At 41.8% G+C, this 20,981-nt stretch overlaps 1 protein-coding gene across 1 annotated transcript; it reads left to right on the forward strand.

Annotated features, from left to right (window-relative positions):
• Positions 1-17,387: 17,387 nt before the first annotated feature.
• Positions 17,388-19,453, forward strand: LOC124963543 (uncharacterized). The gene is made up of 3 exons (XM_047523285.1): positions 17,388-17,522; positions 17,624-18,116; positions 18,976-19,453. The coding sequence occupies exons 1-3, from the start codon at positions 17,388-17,390 to the stop codon at positions 19,125-19,127; spliced, it is 780 nt and encodes a 259-aa protein (XP_047379241.1). The 3' UTR covers positions 19,128-19,453.
• Positions 19,454-20,981: the final 1,528 nt, after the last annotated feature.

The following is a 20,981-nucleotide window of genomic DNA, read 5'->3' on the forward strand; positions in this document are numbered from 1 at the left end:
TGAAACCTATCTCGCTATAGACACCCAGCCTCGGTATTATAGTCCCATAGGTGCTCTCTATTTGGTACCGCTTCAACCCCAAAGGGATGGGTTGGGGTCAATTGATGAATGTCATCTGCATAATTGCGTGCCTGTTCCCAGACCCTCCTGCGTTCCTCAGGGGTTAGGGTATTGGACATGATTATGTAAATGTCATGCCAGGTAAGGTTATAAGACTGGGTAAGGTACTGAAATTCCTTAATGAAGGTTGCAGGGTTGGGAGTGAAGGAACCTAGCCACTTCTCTATTTGAGGCAGATCAGACAGTGAAAAGGGTACATGAACTTTGATTATTCCCTCCGTGCCAGCCACCTCCCATAAAGGGGCTAAGATATGTGCACAGGACCGCGTGGTGGGGGGACTTGGTGGGCTGAATGGAGGAGTGGAAGGAGAAACAGAATGAGGCAAAGAAGAAGAATGGACAAGGGCTTCTGCAGTAGGAGGTTTGTAAGGAGACAACTCATTGGCTGGATTGAACTCAGAAGGGAAAGAAGGGTTAAAAGGTGGGGGAGAAGCCAAGAGAACAGGTTCAGATTTTGGGGGAGAGCAGAGATTAGGTTTAGCCTGAAAGAAAGAAAAAACACGAAGGGGAAAAGTTCCTTTCCATTCACCAGGTTGCCCACATATGTTTTTAATTATAACTAGTACAATTAGGCATACAATTATACCTAGTACAAAGCTAGAATTTAGGGTGTCATAAATAGACCATTCTGACTTACTATCTAAAGGACAATTTAGCTCTGATTCAGGGAATAGGTGAAGGGATTTGAGATGATTTAATAAGCATCTCAGGGGTGAGTTTGCTGGGCTGGATGTCCCGAATCCCATGGTAAGCTGACACCCACCTGGCTAGTGGATTTGGCGTCCCAAGAACCACAATGCCAGGCAATGAGAGGTTAGAACAAATGTTTGGTCGTCACCTGGAACCAATGTTTAACCAGGCAAACAGCCGAGAGACAGTCTGAAGACCTGGCCAGGATTTTGAGCGAGACGCAGTGGGAAATAAGAGAGCGAACTTCAAAACCTGAGAAAGAATCTCAGCACCATAAAATTCAGGCATCCACCCAGCAACTAAGACCAACTATGGAGGCCAAGGAGGTACCCCCACACCTCGTCAGTTGAGTGGCAGGAGCTGCAAGGGGGAAGCCACGGGGCAGCGAGAGGGAGCCGTGAGGCGAGCAGTGGAAGGCCGTGAGAGGAAGCGCGAGCGAGCGGCAAGAGCCGCAAGTCAGCGGAGGGAACCATGGGGATGGCCGCTTCTCAAATAAGGGGGGGCTGTGGCAGGAGCCGCGGGTGGCCGAGATGTGTTTAAGTGGTCAGGGGCCTGCCTAAGGGGAACTCACCAATTTTGGAGTCTGGTGTTGTATGGAGAAAACTGGGCATCCAGGTAAATGGAAGGTGAGCCTGTATCTGAGGACACAGGAGCCATTGGATGGGATTCCGCTTGCTTAGTCAGTGGAAAAAACCCATCCCGGGTTTTGGCACCAGATGTTAGGCCAGATGTTAGGGGCAGTTTTGGTTCATCAATAACTCCCAGAAAAATGCTCCGCAGACACAGGTCCCACACGAGGAACTTTATTTTATGTGGACAAATCGCACCCGCTCAGGGAAAAGGGGTGCTCAGGGAAAAGAAGAAGATGGAGCAGGGTTTCTCCTCAGTTATCAAAATTTCATGGGCTGGGAGGAACCAATTGCAGAGGAGAATTATTACAGACTGACTGATGGACCAATGACATATTAGAACGTAATGTGGGAGGCAGGAAGATTACGGCAATGTAAGCAGGAAATTCCTGTATTGGGAGAGGTGGGCATAGGAGGCCACGTTCCTGTAATGGTAGAGGTGGGCGTAATGCAGATTGACAGGTGGTTCCTGTAGCAGGAGAGAAAGGTGGCTTTATACCTTACACTTGTTAACTCAATTTGATCCATAACTACTGTACACCTGTTTTAAAATATCATATCCCATAAATATGTACAATTATTACTTCTTCATTAAAATTGATTTAAATTGTTTAAGGAGGTTTGATCATTACAAACTGTGTATATGCAACAAATTATAATACTCTACTGTATACATTTGTACAATGGAAACATGTTTTCAAATTAATAAGAAAAAATATTAATTATGAAAATGAAGGAGAAAAGTGTGTTTCTCATAGAAAGGAGGGACAGTACCCTACAACACTATCTGTGTGATGTTGCTTGTACTCAAGAGTGGCACTGGGTTGGGACCCCTCTCCTAGACCCACAGCCCTGGCTCAGGTCCCCACCGTCAACCAGGTCTGCCCATTTCAGTCCCCTCTGCACATCATCTCCTGCCCCTTGCCCTTCTTCACATTGACAAAGCAGGAAAAATGAAAAGGAGCTAGAAATGGGTGAGAAAAATTGAGTATTCTGAGAATGGTAGACTGAAGGCAAGAAGGAAATTGTAAGACACTTCCAATTTCTGTTCCTAAGTAAAGCTCTTCAGTTCTTACTGAAAACTGCCACTTGTCTTATCTGCAGACTTTCAGCTTCCATTCATTTCAAATGAGTTGCTAAGTGAAGTTGTTTTCAGTCTTCTATTGATTTAACTTCTTGTTTTGTTTTGTTTTGTTTTGTTTTGAGCCAGGGCCTCACTAAATTCTGAGGCTGGCTTTGGACTTGGGATCCTCCTTTGTCAGTCTCCCAATTTGCTGGGATTACAGGTTTGTCAGCCACTGGGCCCAGCTTGATTTAACCTTTTTAAACTTTACAGTAATGTATGCTTTAGAAAAGACTGATTTTCTTTACAAAACAACTTTCAAAGTCTCCTGTTGGCTTGAATTTTGCTCACATTTCCAGTTTTATTATTTCTCCAAATCCTCACTTTGTGTTTCCCCTTATGTCCTAAGAGCTCTGAAGGGAAGCCCAGGTCCCAGGGTCTGGGTTCTCTTCCTGTCCCTGTCTCTACAGTCATGTGCCCCAGGGAAGGCACTTCACCATGAAGTAACCCCCTGTATTCTCACATTCTGCCACCGTGCCTCCCATCCTGTGGGCACCAAATCAGTCACAAGCAGTCCAGGAGTAGGCTGACAAGTTTTTCAGGATTAGCAAAGCCAAGAATCATTCACTGAGTGCATTGAACAGGCTGGCACTGTGAGACATTTCTAGGACTGAGAAAAGAATCAATCTGGTTCCTGGCATCCCATGTTACTAGGGGAATATTCCCCAAAGGCAGAAGAACTATGCACCAAGCACAGTGCTTGTTGTATTTTCAAAAGACATCTCATTTTCTTGGTGATAAACTTGGAAGGAAATCAAAATTGGTCCCATTTTATAAATGAGAAAACTCAGGCACCTTAGAACTGTTGAGTTAACTAGCCAATAACTCACATGGGGCAGCAGAACAGCATTTGCTGCTGAGCTTTTCTGAGTCCCAAACCAAACTTTTTCCATGGACACATGCTTTAAGTTGATTTCAGTCTATGCATGGAAACAGACTGGAATCACAGTTGCTTCTCTTAGCATTACTTCCAATAAAGTTGAGGGTCACCACCACCACCACCAACAACAACATCATCTGGAGTCAAACAACATGGACTTCAAAAAGACTGAATTTAAAATTCTGCTTTCCCTGGTCCCCACTTGTGCAACCACAAGCAAGTCTCTGAACCTCCAATCATTTCAGTTTCCTCACTGATATGTGTGTCTCACTGAGACATAGGAGGCTTTCAGAGGTAACCTAGGCCCCACATGTGCTAGTGACTTGTCCTGTGTACATCTAGTACATAGTAGCTGTTATACTCACCTCTGGGGAATACCAGTGGTCAACCTGGTCATGCCTGTGACATGTCTCCCTCTGGCTGGCAATTCTGAGATAACTTTGGGATCATGAGGACTGAAGGACTTGCCCTGGCATCCTCCCAAGCACAGGAAGAGAGAAGCACCCAGGAAAGGAGGATGGTGAGTCATAAATGATGACCTACTGTGCTTTGGATGTGAGGAGTCCATCAAAATCTTTGGGGACATGTAAGATCTGGACAGTAGTTAAGTCCTCATGGTGGATAGCAACAGCATGGTGGGAGCACACATAAGAGGGCGCAATCATACCGTGAGGCCGACCGGGGATGCAGCTCTGTGGTACAGCACTTGCCTAATGCATGCAAGGTCTGGGTTCCATCCCCAGTCCCACATAACAAAGGAAACCCATAGGCTGAGGCACTGAGAAAGGAAACCAGAGGAAGCAGGAGGGACTGAGCTTCAATTTCAGAATAATAGCTCAGTCCATAGAGTGCTTGCCTTGCAAGCACAAGGCCTGGGTTCAATCCCCAGCACCAGAAAAAAAAAAAATAATGCTATCTCATAACTAAATTAGGGTACCAGGAGATCTAACTTAATCCACTCCCAGGAGAATTGCAAGTGACCTAAGTTCTAAAGGTTAGCGTAATATATTTCCAGAGTGGATGTCTAAATTTTGAGGAAGAGGAGTTTTCATTTTATAACTGATTTGCGGTGGGGAAGGGAAGTAGCGATAGGAGGGTGAAGAGGTCAGATAGGTCTTGCTCCTGAGTGCTTTCTGGTTTCCTGTTCTTCAAAGTACTCAGCATACTAACACAGCTTACAGTGGGATTCATTTTCTGAGCCCTAATATCCATAATGAAAGTGTTATGGGACGCAACTTAAGAACAGACTGATCACCACTGAGAAGTCCAAATTTGAGAGTCTTTATTAAGCGGGCCGGCTGACTGTCTCACACAATGCCCCAAAAGATGGCTATTGGGAGAACAACCCCAACCACAGGGTTGTAGGGGTTCTTATACCAAAAATTACATTAATCATAAGTGTCTGTTGCTATGGTTTGAAATTACACATTAACATCATGAGATCATCGACAGAGGGGGAAGTGGATCAAAATGACCCTTACCTAGGTACAAACTAAAGAATGAATGGTCACTAACATCCACACAATCACTGTTCACATGGTACGTTGTTTAGGAGCAATAGGAATCAAAAGAGAGCAATTCATTAGTACATACAAGTCTTTCTCCTCTGAACTTTCTTGTATTGTCCCAGATGTGAACTTTTGGGGGATACCTCACAGCCAAACCATAATGCTTCTCGACTTCTGCTAAGTGGTCAATCATGTACACATTCTATACAGAGTCAGCAACTTGTGATCCATCCTGATGCTTTATAAGGTTTATGACTGACATTTCAATAACAAAAAACAGGTGAACAAAAGAAATGCATGACAAACTTTACTTAAAGTTTTGTATTAATGTCAGTCATGAACCTTGTAAAGCATCAGGATGGATCACAAGTTCCTGACTCTGTATAGAGTGTGTACATGATTGACCACTTAGCAGAAGTCCAGAAGCATTATGGTTTGGCTGTGAGGTGTCCCCCAAAAGTTCACATGTGAGACAATGCAAGAAAGTTCAGAGGAGAAATGATTGGGCTGTAAGAGTCTTAACTCAATCAGTGATTTAATCCCTGACAGGGATTAGCTGAGTGGTACCTGAAGTAGTAGGGTATGGTTGGAGGAAGTGGGAATTGGGGTGCGATTTTGGTTATATATTTGTATTTGGCGAGTGGAGTCTCATTCTGCTTGAACTGGTTCTCTCTGCCATACTCTTCTACCATGATGTTCTACCTCAGCTACAGTCCTGAGGAATGGAGCTGACCTTGTATGGACTAAGACCTCTGAAACCCTCAAATAAACTTTTCATCCTCTACAATTGCTCTGGCCACATCCTTTAGTTGCTGTAGTGCAAAAGCTGACTAAAACAAGAGGTCTTCCCCAAAAGTTGAAATGAATATACAGCATTTATAATAATAATAATATAATGTTATTATTAGTAGTAGTAATAATATAGCTTCTGGAGTCACACTGAGTTTTAACTCTAGTTCTGTTTTCAAGCTTTGTGACTTTAAGCAAGCTACACTACCTCTCTAAATTTAATTGTTTCACTCTGCCTAGATTTTTTCTAATAATTATACTAAATCAAATAATTCACTTAGAGCTCATAGCACACTGCCTAGAAAACATTACGATGCTCAAGAAATATTATTTTTTAAATCAAGTGTGGTGACCACAACTGTAATCCCAGCAACTCAGAGGAGTCTGAGGCTTCCGAGGTCCCAGCTGACATGGGTAACTCAGTGAGACCCTGTCTCAGGATAAAAGATAAAAATGACTAGGTCTATAGCTGAGTAGTAGACTTCCCATGGTTCCATCCCTAGGACTACACACAAAAATGGTATATTTTTCATCAAAACCAAGATTCTCTTATCAGATTTTGCTAGTCTCAATAGTGTCCATCTCTTTCCTTTTTCTATTCTCAACTCCATTTTGTTTCTTACCTAACCTCAGAACTGTGGTTTGTCCTTCCAAATGTGCCTCCATTGGCAGGCCAATCAGAATCACTTGTGATTATTCATCTCAAACTCTAAAATCCAGTAGGACTTGGAAGGATGTGTTTCAAGCCCTGAAAGAAAATAGCTGTTGACCAAGATTGCTACATTTAGCAAAGCTATCTTCAGATTTGAACATGAAATAAAACCTTACAAGATAAGCAGAAACCGAAAGAATTCATGAATGATACTGAAGAAATAGTACACACAGAAGAAATCAAAACCAAACTCCAGAGCTCACAAATGGACAAATCTCATTTGAAGGGTAGCTAAGCAAATGAGAAACAGGACCAAGTTAAACATAATCAAAATGGCACAAATTAATAAACTTCTCTCTTTAATAATAAATATAAATGTTATCAATCCTTCAATGAAGAGACATAGATTGACAAAATGGATTAAAAAATAAGAGCCAACTATATTTTGTTTGCACAAAATTACCTCACAGGCATAAACATCATAAGGCTCAAAGTGAAAGAATGGAAATTGATAGGCCAATCAAATGGAGCCCCCAACAAGCAGGAATAGCTTGGAGGTCTTTGGAGGACTCATGGAGCCTCCAAAGAAGCAGGAATACTGATTCTCATATCCAAAAGGGAGGACTTCAAGCCAAAATTAATTAGAAGAGACAACGAAGGTCACTTCATGAAGATAAAGGGAAAAATCCAACAAGAAGATATAACAATAGTAAATATTTATGGCCCAAATATTGGTGTATTTAAACACATAAAGCAGACACTATGCAACCTAAAGAAGACTCAGACCTCATTACAGTATCCAGTGATTTCACACAGCCCTGCTTCAATAGATAGGTCATTCAGACAGAAACTCAGGAAAGAACACTCAGACTCAAAAATTATAACTCAAATGAACTGAACAGATATCTATGGAATATTTTATCCAACAACAACTGAATTCACTTTCTTTTCAGATGCTCATGGAAACCTCTCCAAAACCAGACATATTTTAGGCTACAAAGTAACTCTTAGTAAATACAGAAGAACTGATACAATTTCTAGCATTCCATCAGATAATGCAATGAAATTAGAGATCAACACCCCAAAAAACTACAGAAGCTATAAAAACACATGAAGATTGAACAATACACTTTGAATAGTGAATGGAAAACAGAGGAAATCAGTGGAAAATTTTTAAAATTAGAATCAAACAGTAATAGTGATATAACATTCCAGAACTTCTAGGACCCAAGGAAGGGGGTTCTAAGAGGAAAATCTATATCTATGAGTGCCAACATAAAAAAAATCTGAAGATCCCAATAAGAATCTCAAGGTTCGAGGAAAACAACAACAAACCAATTAAAAACCCAGTAGAAGGATGGAATTAAAATCAGAGCCCAAAATCAATGAAATAGAGAATTTTAAAAATTGTAAAGAAATAAATGAAATACAGAGTTGTTTCTCTGCACAGAAAACTATAAATCCTTAGCCAAATTAAGAGAAAGATGGAGAGAGACAGAGAGACAGAGAGACAGAGATAGAGAGAGAGAGCAACCACAGTCAAGAAAGAAGAGATGAAAAAGAAGAAATCACCACAGACATCACAGGAATCCAGAGAATCATTAGCGACTACTTTGAAAATTGATAGTCTAGTCAGTTGGAAAACTTAGATGTAAATACATTTGTAGACATATATAACCTGCCAAAATTCAATGAAGAGGACATAGAAAAACCTAAACAAACCAGTAACTAGCAATGAGATAGAAGCAGTAATAAAAGCCTAACAAAGAAAAACCCAGGTCTAGATGGATTTTCTGTTGAATTCTTCCAGGACACATCAAGGAATGAAAACTATAGATCAATGTCCTGATGGAATGAGATGTCAAAATTCTCAATAAAATAGTAGCAAACATATTCAATGACATACAAAGAAGATTGAATATCATGACCAAATTGGTTTCATTCCGATGATGTAAGGATGGTTTATCATATAAATATCCAGAAATATATGACAGAGGATGAGTATTCAGAATATATAAAGAACTCCAAAATTTACCATGAAATAATTAAATAAACCAATCAAAAAATGTGCAAATGAACTAAACAACTACTTCTCAAAATTAGAAATACAAATGGCCAATATATATATAAAAACTCAATATCTTTAGCAATTAATTTGATTAGATTTGATTTGCCATTTGCAAATCAAAACCACAATGAGATTTCATCAAGAATACCAACAAAAATAAATCCTGGAGAGGATGTGGGGGAAAGGAACGCTTCTATCTTTTGATGCAAATGTTAATTAGTATAATTGCTGTGGAAATCAGTGGGATTTACTCAAAAGACTGAGAATGAAACCACTATGTGACCTAGGTAAAGGACCCCTTGGTTATTTATTCTAAGAAATTAAAGTCAGCATACTGTGTCATTACACACATGCCAAGTTTATAGAAGCACAGTTCATGATAAGCAAATTATGGAATAAGCTGATGTATCTATCGATGATAGGTAGATAAAGAAAATGTGGTGTATATACACAGTGGAGTTTTATTTAGCAGTAAAGAAGAATGAAATTGTGTCACTTGCAGGAAAATGAATAGAAGTTGAAAGCCTTGTTAAGTAAACCAGACTCAGAGAATAAAGGATCATATGTTTTCTCTCATATGTAGAAGCTAGAGAGAGAGAGAAAAAAAAAGGAAATGAAAAATACAGGGGCAGGGGATCTCAAGAGAGAGGAAGGAAGACTAGTCGAATAGAAGTCAGGGCCCAGGGGAGGGATAGGGGAGGGAAAAGGGAAATACCAGGGAGGCAATATTGTACCAAATTACATTGTTATATCATGTGCATGTCAGAGTATGTAACAATGAATGCCACTCAAATTTATAATTATAATTCACCAATAAAAATAGGGGAAGCCAAACTCACAAAGTCGAGGACAAAAACAAAACCAAGAATACCCTCAGCAACAAAGCTGACTCAATGGCCATGCTGGACACTCATTCCTTTATCATTTTCTAGGCCCACTTTGTGAAACTATCAAGTTGCACAGACTCCTCCATGTCCCCTGCTTTTCAGTTATTAAGACTTTTTAAAACTTATGCTGTCGAGCCCATGACTGTCTTGTGTTTTCAGAGGGAAACTTGCTGCCTCTTTGTAGCCTTTTCATTTCTCACTCGTGGACTCTCCAAACCACGTCCAGTGGGGACTAGGAAGTCTGATGCAATCCTACTGTCTGTCCGAAGTTGAGGTGGACCTTAGTGGGACTCGCTGGAAACTTTCCTATGTACCTCTTTTCCTAAGTGGATCCACTCTTTCTCTTGGGGGGTGTCCCCATTTTCTCTTGCTCTATCCCTTCTAAAACACTTCTTTCTTTCACTAAGTCTCCTGTTGCCTGGAATCCTCTCAAGCAAGAACTAAGATTCTGGGCCAGGAACATCCATGTCTGCTTGACTCTGCCTCCACCTGCTGGTCTCCTCTGTAATACTAGCTGTGCATGCATGCAAATTGAGCAGATTCTGGCTGCAAGGGAATATTGTAGAAGTCCCAGGTCAGGAAGAAAGAAGTACAACAACACAGGCATAGCAACATGGTATCAGGTTGTTCCTGCCTAGAGAGCCAAAGTCTGCCCAATACTTTGGGGCTCCCTTAGGGGAGGAATTGAGACAGAGAGGATTTGCGTTGCATTTGACAAGAGTTCAGGGTTTGAGACTTTATCCTACTCACAAATTAAGCAAGACTGCCAACGTCTCTTGGATGCTAGCAGAAGACATCAGATTTTCAGACAAAGAATTATTTAACCCATAAACATAGCAGTAATCAGGGTAAGAGTATTTCCCTTCTAGAGACATATGCTTCTCCTAAACTGAACCAAGAGGACATACACAATTTAAACAGATCAATATCATGCAATGAAACAGAAGAAACTATTAAAAACCTACCATCCAAGAAAAACCCAGGACCAGATGGATTCTCAGCCGAGTTCTACAGGACCATCAAAGAAGAACTCATTCCAATACTTCTCAAAGTATTCCAGGAAATAGAAAAGGAGGTTACCCTACCAAACTCATTCTATGAAGCTAATATCACCCTCATACCAAAACTAGGGGAAGACACATCAAGGAAAGAAAATTTTAGACCAATATCCTTGATGAATACAGATGCAAAGATCCTTAACAAAATATTGGGAAACCATATCCAAAAACACATTAAGAAAATCATGCACCACGATCAAGTGGGGTTCATCCCTGGAATGCAAGGATGGTTTAACATCCGTAAATCAATAAACATAATCCATCATGTCAATAGACTTAAGAATAAGAATCATATGGTTATTTCAATGATGCAGAAAAAGTGTTTGACAAAATACAACACCCCTTTATGCTCAAAACACTAGAAAAAATAGGGATAGTAGGAACATAAACATTGTAAAGGCTATTTATGGTCAGCCCATGGCCAACATCATTCCTTTTGTGTGTGTGTATGGTGCTGGGGATTTGAACCCAGGGCCTTGTGCTTGCGAGGCAAGCACTCTATGAACTGAGCTATATCCACAGTCTGCCAACATCATTCTTAATGGAGAAAAACTGAAACCATTCCCTTTAAAACAGGAACAAAACAGGGATGTCCTGTTTCACCACTTCTATTCAACATTGTCCTTGAAACTCTAGCTAAAGCAATTAGGCAGACTAAAGAAATTAAAGGGATAAAAATAGGAAAAGAGGAACTCAATCTGTCACTATTTGGTGATGACTTGATTCTATATTTAGAGGATCCAAAAGACTCCTCCAAAAACATGTAGACCTCATCAATGAATTCAGCAAAATAGCAGGCTATAAAATCATCACACATAAATCTAAAGCATTTTTATATGCAAGCAACAAAACAGCTGAAAGGGAAATGAGGACAACAACTCCAATTACAATAGACTCAAAAAAAAAAAAAAAAAAAACTTGGGAATCAATCTAACCAAAGAGGTAAAAGATCTCTACAATGAAAACTTCAAAACATTGAAGAAAGAAATTGAGGAAGACCTTAGAAGATGGAAAGATCTCCCATGTTCTTGGATAGGCAGAATTAATATTGTCAAAATGGCCATACTACCAAAAGTGCTATACAGATTCAATGCAATTCCAATTAAAATCCCAATGATGTACCTTACAGAAATAGAGCAAGCAATCATGAAATTCATCTGGAAGAATAAGAAACCCAGAATAGCTAAAGCAATCCTTAGCAGGAAGAATCAAACTGGGGGTATCACAATACCAGAACTTCAACTATACTACAAAGCAATAGTAACAAAAAGAGCATGGTACTGGCACCAAAATAGACAGGAAGATCAATGGTACAGAATAAGGACACGACACAAACCCAAATAAATACAATTTTCTCATACTGGAAAAAGGTGCCAAAAATATGCAATGGAGAAAAGAGTGCCTCTTGAACAAATGGTGCTGGGAAAACTGGAAATTCATATGCAACAGAATGAAACTAAACCCCTATCTCTCACCCTGCATAAAAATCAATTGACAATGGATCAAGGACCTTGAAATCAGACCAGAGACCCTGCATCTTATAGAAGAAAAAGTAGGTCCAAATCTTCAACTTCTTGGCTTAGGATCAGACTTCCTTAACAGGACTCCCATAGCACAAGAAATAAAAGTAAGAATCAATAACTGGGATCGATTCAAACTAAATAGCTTTCTCTCAGCAAAGGAAACTATCAGCAATGCAAAGAGAGAGCCTAAAGAGTAGGAGGAAAATCTTTGCCACTCAAACTTCAGATAGAGCACTAATTTCCAGAATATATAAAGAACTAAAAAAACTCTACACCAAGAATGCAAGTAACCCAATCAAAAAATGGGCTAAGGAAATGAACAGATGCTTCACAGAAGAAGATCTACAAGCAATCAACAAACGTATGAAAAAATGTTCACCATTTTTAGTAATAAGAGAAATGCAAATCAAAACTACACTAAGATTCCATCTCACCACAATTAGAATGGCGATTATCAAGAATACAAGCAACAATAGGTGTTGGAAAGAATGTGGGGAAAAAGGTACACGCATACGTTGCTGGTGGGGTTGCAAATTAGTGCAGCCACTCTGGAAAGCAGTGTGGAGATTCCTTAGAAAACTTGGAATGGACACACCATTTCACCCAGCTATCCCACTCCTCGGCCTATACCCAAAGGACTTAAAATCAGCATACTACAGAGATGCAGCTGCATCAATGTTCATAGTTGCTCAATTCACAATAGCCAGACTGTGGAATCAACCTAGATGTCCTTCAATTGATTAATGGATAAAGAAACTGTGGATATATATATATATATATATATATATATATATATATATATACACACACACAATGGAATATAACTCAGCTATAAAGAAGAATAAAAATGTGGCATTTGCAGGCAAATGGATGAAATTGTACAATATCATGCTAAGTGAGATAAGCCAATCTCCAAAAACCAAAGGATGAATGATTTCGCTGATAAGCGAATGATGACACATAATGGGGGTTGGGAGGGGCCAAGAATGGAGGAAAAAGGGACTGTATAGAGGAGAAAGGAGGGGTGGGAGGAGTGAGGGCAAAGGAAAAAATAAAAGAATGAATCAAACGACATTACCCTATGTAAATGTGTGATTACACAAATGGTATGCTGCTACTCCATGTACAAACAGAAACATGTATCCCATTTGTTTACAATAAAAATAAATTATATAATAAAAAATTAAAAAAGAAAAAAAAGAAATGTGGCATGTAAGAGCAATGAAGTTTTATCCAGCCAAAAATAAAAATGAAACAATGTCATAGATGAATCTAGAGACCATTATGTAAACAGAAATAAGCCAAACTTAGAAGGTCAAGGGTCATATGTTTTCTCTCACATGTGGAAGCTAAAGAGGAAAAAGGAAAAGAAAGTGTGTGTGTAGCAGAGGGGACTCATGAAAAGCAAAGGAAGATCAGCAGAGGAGAGAGATCAGGGCGTGGAAGGAGAGTGGAAGGGCAGAGAGAAGGGGAGTGATGTTCAAATCACATTGTTACGTTATGTGCATGTTCAAATATGCAACAACAAATGCCCTCATTATGTGTAACTATAATGTGCCAATGAGAGAGTATGCTCCATTTATGTATGAACTCTCAAAATGTATAAATGCTCTCTACTGTCATGTACAACAAATCAGAATTCACACACACAGAAAAAAAGAGTATATCCCTAAAAGCCAATTCCATGAACAATGTGAAGCTTAATTCTTTTTTTTTTTTCTTTTTAATTGGTATCAGTGATTGAACCCAGGGGTACTTAACCACCTAGGCCTTTTTGTTTTTCATTTACAGATATAGGCTCACTAAGTTGCTCAGGGCCTCACTAACTTGCTAAGGTTGTCTTTGAACTCATGATCCTCCTGCCTCAGCATCCCAAGTCACTGGGAATAAAGCTGTGCACCACAATGCCTGGTATAAATCTAACTGTTAGTTGTACTGTGTGTACAAACAGGACGCTGAGCTTAAAAATCCCCAACTTTTTTGAAAAAGTATTTTTTAGTCATCAATGGACCTTTATTTTATGTATTTATGTGCGGTGATGAGAATCATACCCACTGCCTCATGCAAGCTAGGCAAGCACTCTACCGCTGAGCCACAACTCCAGCCCACAACTTTTTATATTGGTCATTAAGCATGCCTGCTGTTTTCTTAAGTGAGACATTATCCTTTGAAGTTGCCCATAACACATTCTTAAAAAAAAAAAAAACAAAACTCTAGAACAAATGCAGATTTCTTTTATGAGGTGTAGAACCAAGAGACACATGGAATATTACCTCACAGCAGTATATAGGAAATATCCTATAAAATTAGTAAGGTTTGAGTATGTACCCTATTTCCCCTCTTTTCCCTGAGGAAGAGTTTGTTTCACTTACCTTTCACTCTCCCAACAATAGTTAAAGGTAATCTGTGAACTGTGAACACTTCACATACATACTATACACACACACACACACACACACACACACACACACACATATCCCTACCTCCCTGCCTCAAAGCTTATTTAATTTAGGCTACACATAAAAAAGTAAGCTAGATAATAGGCGGCTCTGGGAAGGGAAGGCCCAGACCTGTGCTGTATCCTAGAATATTGAACAGTACCTGGCACCTAGTAGGACATCAAAATATATCTGTTCAATGCATATATGAACATAAATACCTAATTTCCCTATGGAGTACTGTGTTCAGTTGGATGCACCATTTAAAAGTGAGATTTCCAATCTGTGAAACTAGAAAAAGACCTGAAGGCTGACAGTTCAGGAAAATGTCATATGAGAAATAGTTAAGGTACAAAATGTTTGTGGCTTCCCAGGTGTTATGGTTTAGCTAGCAAGTTCATGTGTGAGACAGTGCAAGTTATGAGAACCTTAACCTAACTAGTGCATCAATCCACTGATAGGGATTAACTGGCTGGCAACTGTAGGCAGGTAGGGTGTGGCTGGAGGAGGTGGCTCCCTCGGACTTTGCCCTTAGGGTTTATATTCTGTCTTGGTGAGGGGAGTTCTCTCTCTCTCTCTCTCTCTCTCTCTCTCTCTCTCTCTCTCTCTCTCTGCCTCCCTCCTCCATACCCTTCTGTGGTGATGTTCTCCACTCTGATGAGTTGTTCAAAAATCAACTCAAATAGGCTATTGATTGCCTCTGTCATCTCGTGGTCTGTGCACCTTGCTCAAGCAGCTGGTCACTAATAGCAGCCTCCCACAAAGAGATCATCTCCTCTCAGCTGCAGCCTGAGGAAGGATCAGGATGATCACTTGGCAATTTCTTAATAAAACCAAACATATACCCATCATTGAAACCAACAAATCTCACTCCTAGCTAATTATCCTAGACAAATAAGAACTTAGGCTCACACAAAAGCCTACACATGAATGTTCAGATGGCTGTCTTCGTAATCACCCCAAAATGGAAACAAATTCCCAAGTCCTTCAACTGTTGAATGGGAAAACAAATGGTGATACATTCATATGAGTACCAGGCAGCAATAAAAAGGAACAAATTACTGATAAGTGCAACATCTTGAATAAATCCTAAAGGCACTGTGCTGAGTGAAAGAAAACAATCTCAAAAGTTTACATGCTGTTTTTATTAATGTCTCTTCAAAACTATTGTAAAGAAGAATAAATCATGTTTGCCAGGGATTATGCAAGCAACAGGCAGTACTGCTAAAATGCTGGATTGTGGTGGAGTTTGGGCAATAACAACTTTTTCTATAACCTTATTGTGCTGCTCGTTGCATGCATCTCAATGTACATTGGAATTCAAAGAACTGTAAGCCAAAAGGAAAGTTCATCTACAGTAGGTCAACTGGGAAAAAAAAAAAAGGTGAAGAGGACAACAGCTTTCAAAAATGTTAATTTTATAAAAGATCAAGAAAGGCTGTGGAAATGTCCAGGTAAAGGAGCCTGAAGAGACATGACTAATGCAAAGGGCAAAACCCACAGTGAAGGGAAACAATGACATAATGTCCTTTATATGAACAGATAGAAATATAGCCCTGACGTTTCAGTTCTAACCTTTCTCAAAACCTGGAAAATGTTGACTAGTGATCTTGACTTCTGTTCTGATTATCCTTATTTACATTAATTAGTTGATTCCATTAAGTGTCCATGTATACATAAATTATGTCCTCTCATATTAAACACAATGTATTTGTGGACATGAGACAGAAGAAATTCCTCTTTTCCTGTAAGACTGTTGATACTTAATGCCAAACCACTTATCCACTCATTTTAAGAGTATTTACTATCGTAAAAGTATGAAAAATTTTGGTGGCTCTTAGTTTTCTAAATAATCATTTGAGATTATTTTTCTAATCCCACAGGAAAGTTCACACACTGCAGAATGTGCAGCTTTGTGAACATTTTTTCAAACAGTCTCACTATTGAGAGATCTTTGTTTTCCAAGTTGGAAAACTCTTCTTCCCACAACGTTCTATACACTGACCAAGTAACAGGAAATCCCACTGCTAATTGACTCACTTACCAAAAGGAATTTATTGACTCACTGATCATAGATGGACATGGACTGCACCTTCACGCCTCTGTGGTGGGCTTTACCCTGCCTTATTTCTCTTAGAAATTTTGTCTTCAGTCTGTCTTCTACTGTAGTGGCAAATGTATGCTAGTGCAATCAGAGCTGCTGTGTTTCTTCAACCATACCCAAAGGACAAAAAACATTATGTCTAAATCAAAACATTAAAAGAAGTCCTGCACCTCACTGTCTGTATACCTTACAGCATGTGTTATCCCTGAACCAACAACAGCCAAACACACACTGTAGAAGACAAAAGACGATATCAGGGAGGGCACCATCATATCTCTCTGCAGGAATAATCCTTTCTCTTAGTTGACACTTCCTTTTCCTGGAAAAGGAATCAGCTACCATTTATTTGATCCCTACTCTGTGCTGCCTCTTTGCATCCTTTGGGCCATTTCAAACTACAGGGAACTGAGTTGTCTTTCCAGGGTTCCCTTAGTTGATGGGAGTGTAAGGGGAAACATCAGTGGGAGGTCAGGGTGACAGCCAAGCCTTGAGCAGTAGAGCAGGCGGGCTTCTGGGGAACTGGAGGCCCACCAGGGCACAGCAGCAGCTCTGACCGCTCCAAGGCCAATCTCATGGTGTGCCTGGGGAGTGAGGGTCCTGGCTGTGTCTTGGTGCAGGTTCTCTAGGTGCTTAGTGCCAGCACCCTGGCACGGTGTCCGTTTTCTACCACATCCTTGTCAGTACAGGGCCACCGCTGGGCAGTGCTACCCAGAGAGACGTGCCTGCTTGAGGGAAGGTCCCACTTCCGACCTGAGGCTGGGGCTGAGCTGACAACATATGCCCAAGAAAGCCCTCCCAGCACCTGGCTGTGCCACAGGCCTTGGAGGCGGTCCCCGCACAGCCAGCAGATTGGCAGGCGCCCTTCCAGGCACCTGTCGCGTGCAGCCATCTCACCACCCTGACTGACAAGCTGCTCCGATGGGAACCCGAGCGTCGGGGTGTCCACACGGTCGTGGCCACGATGAGGCAGCCGCAGGACTCACCCCGACGGAGTTTGTGTCCAGGCAGGAGGCCCGACCCTGCCGCACCCTGAGTCGGCCGGCTGATCTGATGGTTGGGCAGGCGGGGCGCCCTGGGGAACCGCCCCCGAAGGCAGAGGCGGAAGTGGAAGCGCGGGGAGCCGTCGCCACGGAGACGGGAGGGGCGGGGCCTAGCCCAGGGCGCGAACTTTGACCCGCAGTGGCACCTGGTCGCGCCCAGGCGGTGGGTCTGCGGGCGGCTCGCAGGTCCGGCGGGCAGCGTGGAAGGTGAGCGGGCGGGAGCGGCCACGGACTCGGCGCCGAGACCCCCGCGCCAGGCCTGGGAACGGGGTGGGACCCGGGAGGGCGCTGCCGCCGCCTTCGCAGGCTCCCTCCCGGCTGCCTGTCCCTCAGGCCCGCCTGGTGGCCTCCCCACCGAAGGCCGCCCGGTCCCGCGCTGTCCTCGGTTCTCCCGAGGGCGGGTCCTCCGCGGGGACTCCGCTCACAGCCGGGTGTGGTCTCGGCTCCAGGGTCCTGTCCAGGGCGGCGTGGCCGCAGCAGCCTCGCCTGGGACCCGGACTCCAGGTGAAGAGGATGCCCGCCAGCAGGCGCCCTGCAGAGTGGAGGGCGACGGAGGAGGAGCCTCCGCCAGGGCGAGGGAGGCCGCGTGGAGAGGAGCCGCCTCCAGGTACTTCGGTGTCCACTCACGGCCACCGGCAACCCGCCACCTTGTTTCTCTCGCGCGTCTCTCTCTCTTTCTTCCTCAACTTCCAGCCTCGAAACCCCTGCTGCTTTCTTCCTGCTCCTGGCTGACAGCGAGCGCCAGGAGACCCTCCGGTGTTTCAAGCATTAAGTGAAGCAGTGCAACATAGGAAGGTGTCTCTAGTGGAGCAGCGGCGAGAGCAGTGACTTAGGGAGGCAGCAAGGCGCTCGGTCCTGTGGGCTCCAGGTTCCACCCTGGGAGAGAGTTGGATCAGATCGCCTTTGGCCCCATGCGATATATGACATGGACTGATTCCCAGTGCCTGGGCCTTGTCGCTAAAATGTATTGTTTGCAAGCCACCTTTCAGGCTTGCCTGTGCACTCGGTTCCTTTATTAGACTTCAGGAAACCATGAGATAGTCCTGTTGCACTTTTTGTTTTACAGATGAGAAAACTGAGCCCACAGGGGTTAAGCAGTTTCCAAAATGGCGAAGCCTAAGTTTTTATTGAAAACCTAAATGTTTGCTGATGCATGGTGTGGGTGGAAATATGCTCACATTGCCATGTGAGCAGGGATGTGTATTCAGCTTGGATGAGAATGAATTTGACAGCTCTAAGGAATGTGAAGTAGCATGTGTTAAAGAAATGAGGATCTAGGAAATGTCAGTCCTAGATTACAACAGTGTGTGTAAGAGGTTATGCTTGCTTTTTCCCTAATAATGAATACTTTTTGAGTTGAAATTGCATTTGCTAATTTTGAAATATGGAACAAAGTATGGTGTTTGGTCCACTTCAAGGTTTATTCAGTAGAATATCAGACTTTTTTTTTTTTTTTTTTGCACCAGTGTGGAAATGTGAGAGGAAGTTGGTGACATCTTTCAGCTGGATACATTGCCCAAAGAAGACCTCAAATGTGTGCCAAGAAGCCAGTGATTCTATTGCAGAGAACTCCATGGAAATGTACAGGTATTGTGTTGAAAATATTCATCTTGGTTAAAAATGAGGTACTTTAAAATACTATATTGTCCTTCTTTTTTTGTTGTTTTCCAGTGACTCCAGATGCATCTTGGTCACTGTGGTGGAATCTCACTACTTTACATTCTGTTTACCTCTGTTTTGTTTTGTGTGTCTGTGTGTTTTAAATTTTATATGTCTAAATTGCAGTTACCTTTATGTGTTGAGACAATAAAATCAGGGGGATCTCCTATTTTAAAATTTTTGTAAAATTAAGCATTTCCTCCCCTTCATATAGATTGTAGATTGTTTTAAGTGTTGTCTCTAGCGGAGTCGAGTTGAAATGTTACAGACACAAAGTGGTATGCCCAAAGACATTAGAGTCCTGCAGTAGAGTAATAAAAGGATGCCATTCCTGGAAATCAGAAGTGTATACATTTTCCTGAGTTGGTTGATTCTCTATTGCATTTGCATTTCTTTCTTTTTTACTTTCTTTTATTTAACCTAGAGGAAATAGATGGTAGTATTTTATACTAGTGTAACTGGGTAATCTATTTTTGGGGCTGGGGTGCATACCACGAATTGAACTCAGAGGCACTCAATCAGTGAGCCACATCTCCAGCCCTAGTTTGTACTTTATTTAGAGATAGTTTCTCACTGAGTTGCTCAGCTCTTCACTTTTGCTGAGGCTGGCTTAAAACTTGCAATCCTCCAGCCTCTGCCTTCTGAACCACTGGGATTACAGGCGAGGGTCAGCATGCCTGGCTGTGGATAAGCTCTTGAACAAAAGAAGATAAGAAAACATTTTCCTGTGATAGAGGAATAAAGTAGACCATGATTCCAGTAGGACATGATGCATAGTTTAACATGGATTCTGCTTCCCAACATCCAATGTGGTGGAATGGATACCTTTTTCTAGCACCTTGTCATCTAATTTCTTTCCAATCAGTTCTGCCATATTTCTGCCAGCTTCTGAATTTCATTCTCTGCACTCTATGATGAGAGTCAAGAGAAAAGTGAAGATATGATATAAATTGGTGAGTGTGGAAAGAATATAGAAATGGATTAATGACAATCACTGGTAATGTATCATGAGTTAGGAAAACAGAGCACTTATCTCACAAATGGTCAACTTTCTATTTCTCTTTAGACACTGGGAATTGTAAACAGAGGGGCCTTTACCACTGAGCATATCTCCAGCCCCACCCCCCCCCATTTTTTTTTGAGACAGGGTCTCAAATTACTTAGAGACTTGCTAAGTTTTTGAGGTTGACGTGGAACTTGTGCCTCATTTTTAACATGTCACTGGATGCTATTTTGTTTTTACTAATTGGGAGTAACTAAGCACCTTTTCTTCTTAGTATGTAAGCATTAAGCAGGTAGGGTGATTGAAATGTTCACCAGACATTGCCTATAGAGTGCCCGGTGAATGTTTCTCTATGAAATTGTGTCCAGCGCTCTTTCTAGAAGTACTGCTCTGGCCAGGACATCTAGGTCAGCTCTGCATCTAAGGGGGAGATCCCTTTGACTGACTCAAAGGAAGGTTGTTATGTGTTTCTGACTTTAATACAAATGTCCATATACCACGGAAGTAGTCATGTCATGTGGTGTCAGGAGACAGGGAGAGATTTTCATGTCTCACAAGACACCCCTGGTTAGAGACTCTGGAGCTCAGCTTGATGTGGTGTTGAGGTGTTATGTGGGGGTTAGTTCCACCATAACCACTACTGGGTCCTCAGAGCAATGCCCGACTGTGTGACTGGATGTGGCTATCAGAATCCCCTGAGGAAAGGGAAAGTAGGAGGGCTGAGTCTGAGCACTGTGTCTCTAGTGGGCTTCTGTCTAAACTGTGAATATCAAATGTGCTTAATTTCACTGGGCTCCCAGAATGAGAATC

This window comes from Sciurus carolinensis, chromosome 13 (genome assembly GCF_902686445.1).
Source record: "Sciurus carolinensis chromosome 13, mSciCar1.2, whole genome shotgun sequence".
Taxonomy (NCBI): Eukaryota; Metazoa; Chordata; class Mammalia; order Rodentia; family Sciuridae; genus Sciurus; species Sciurus carolinensis.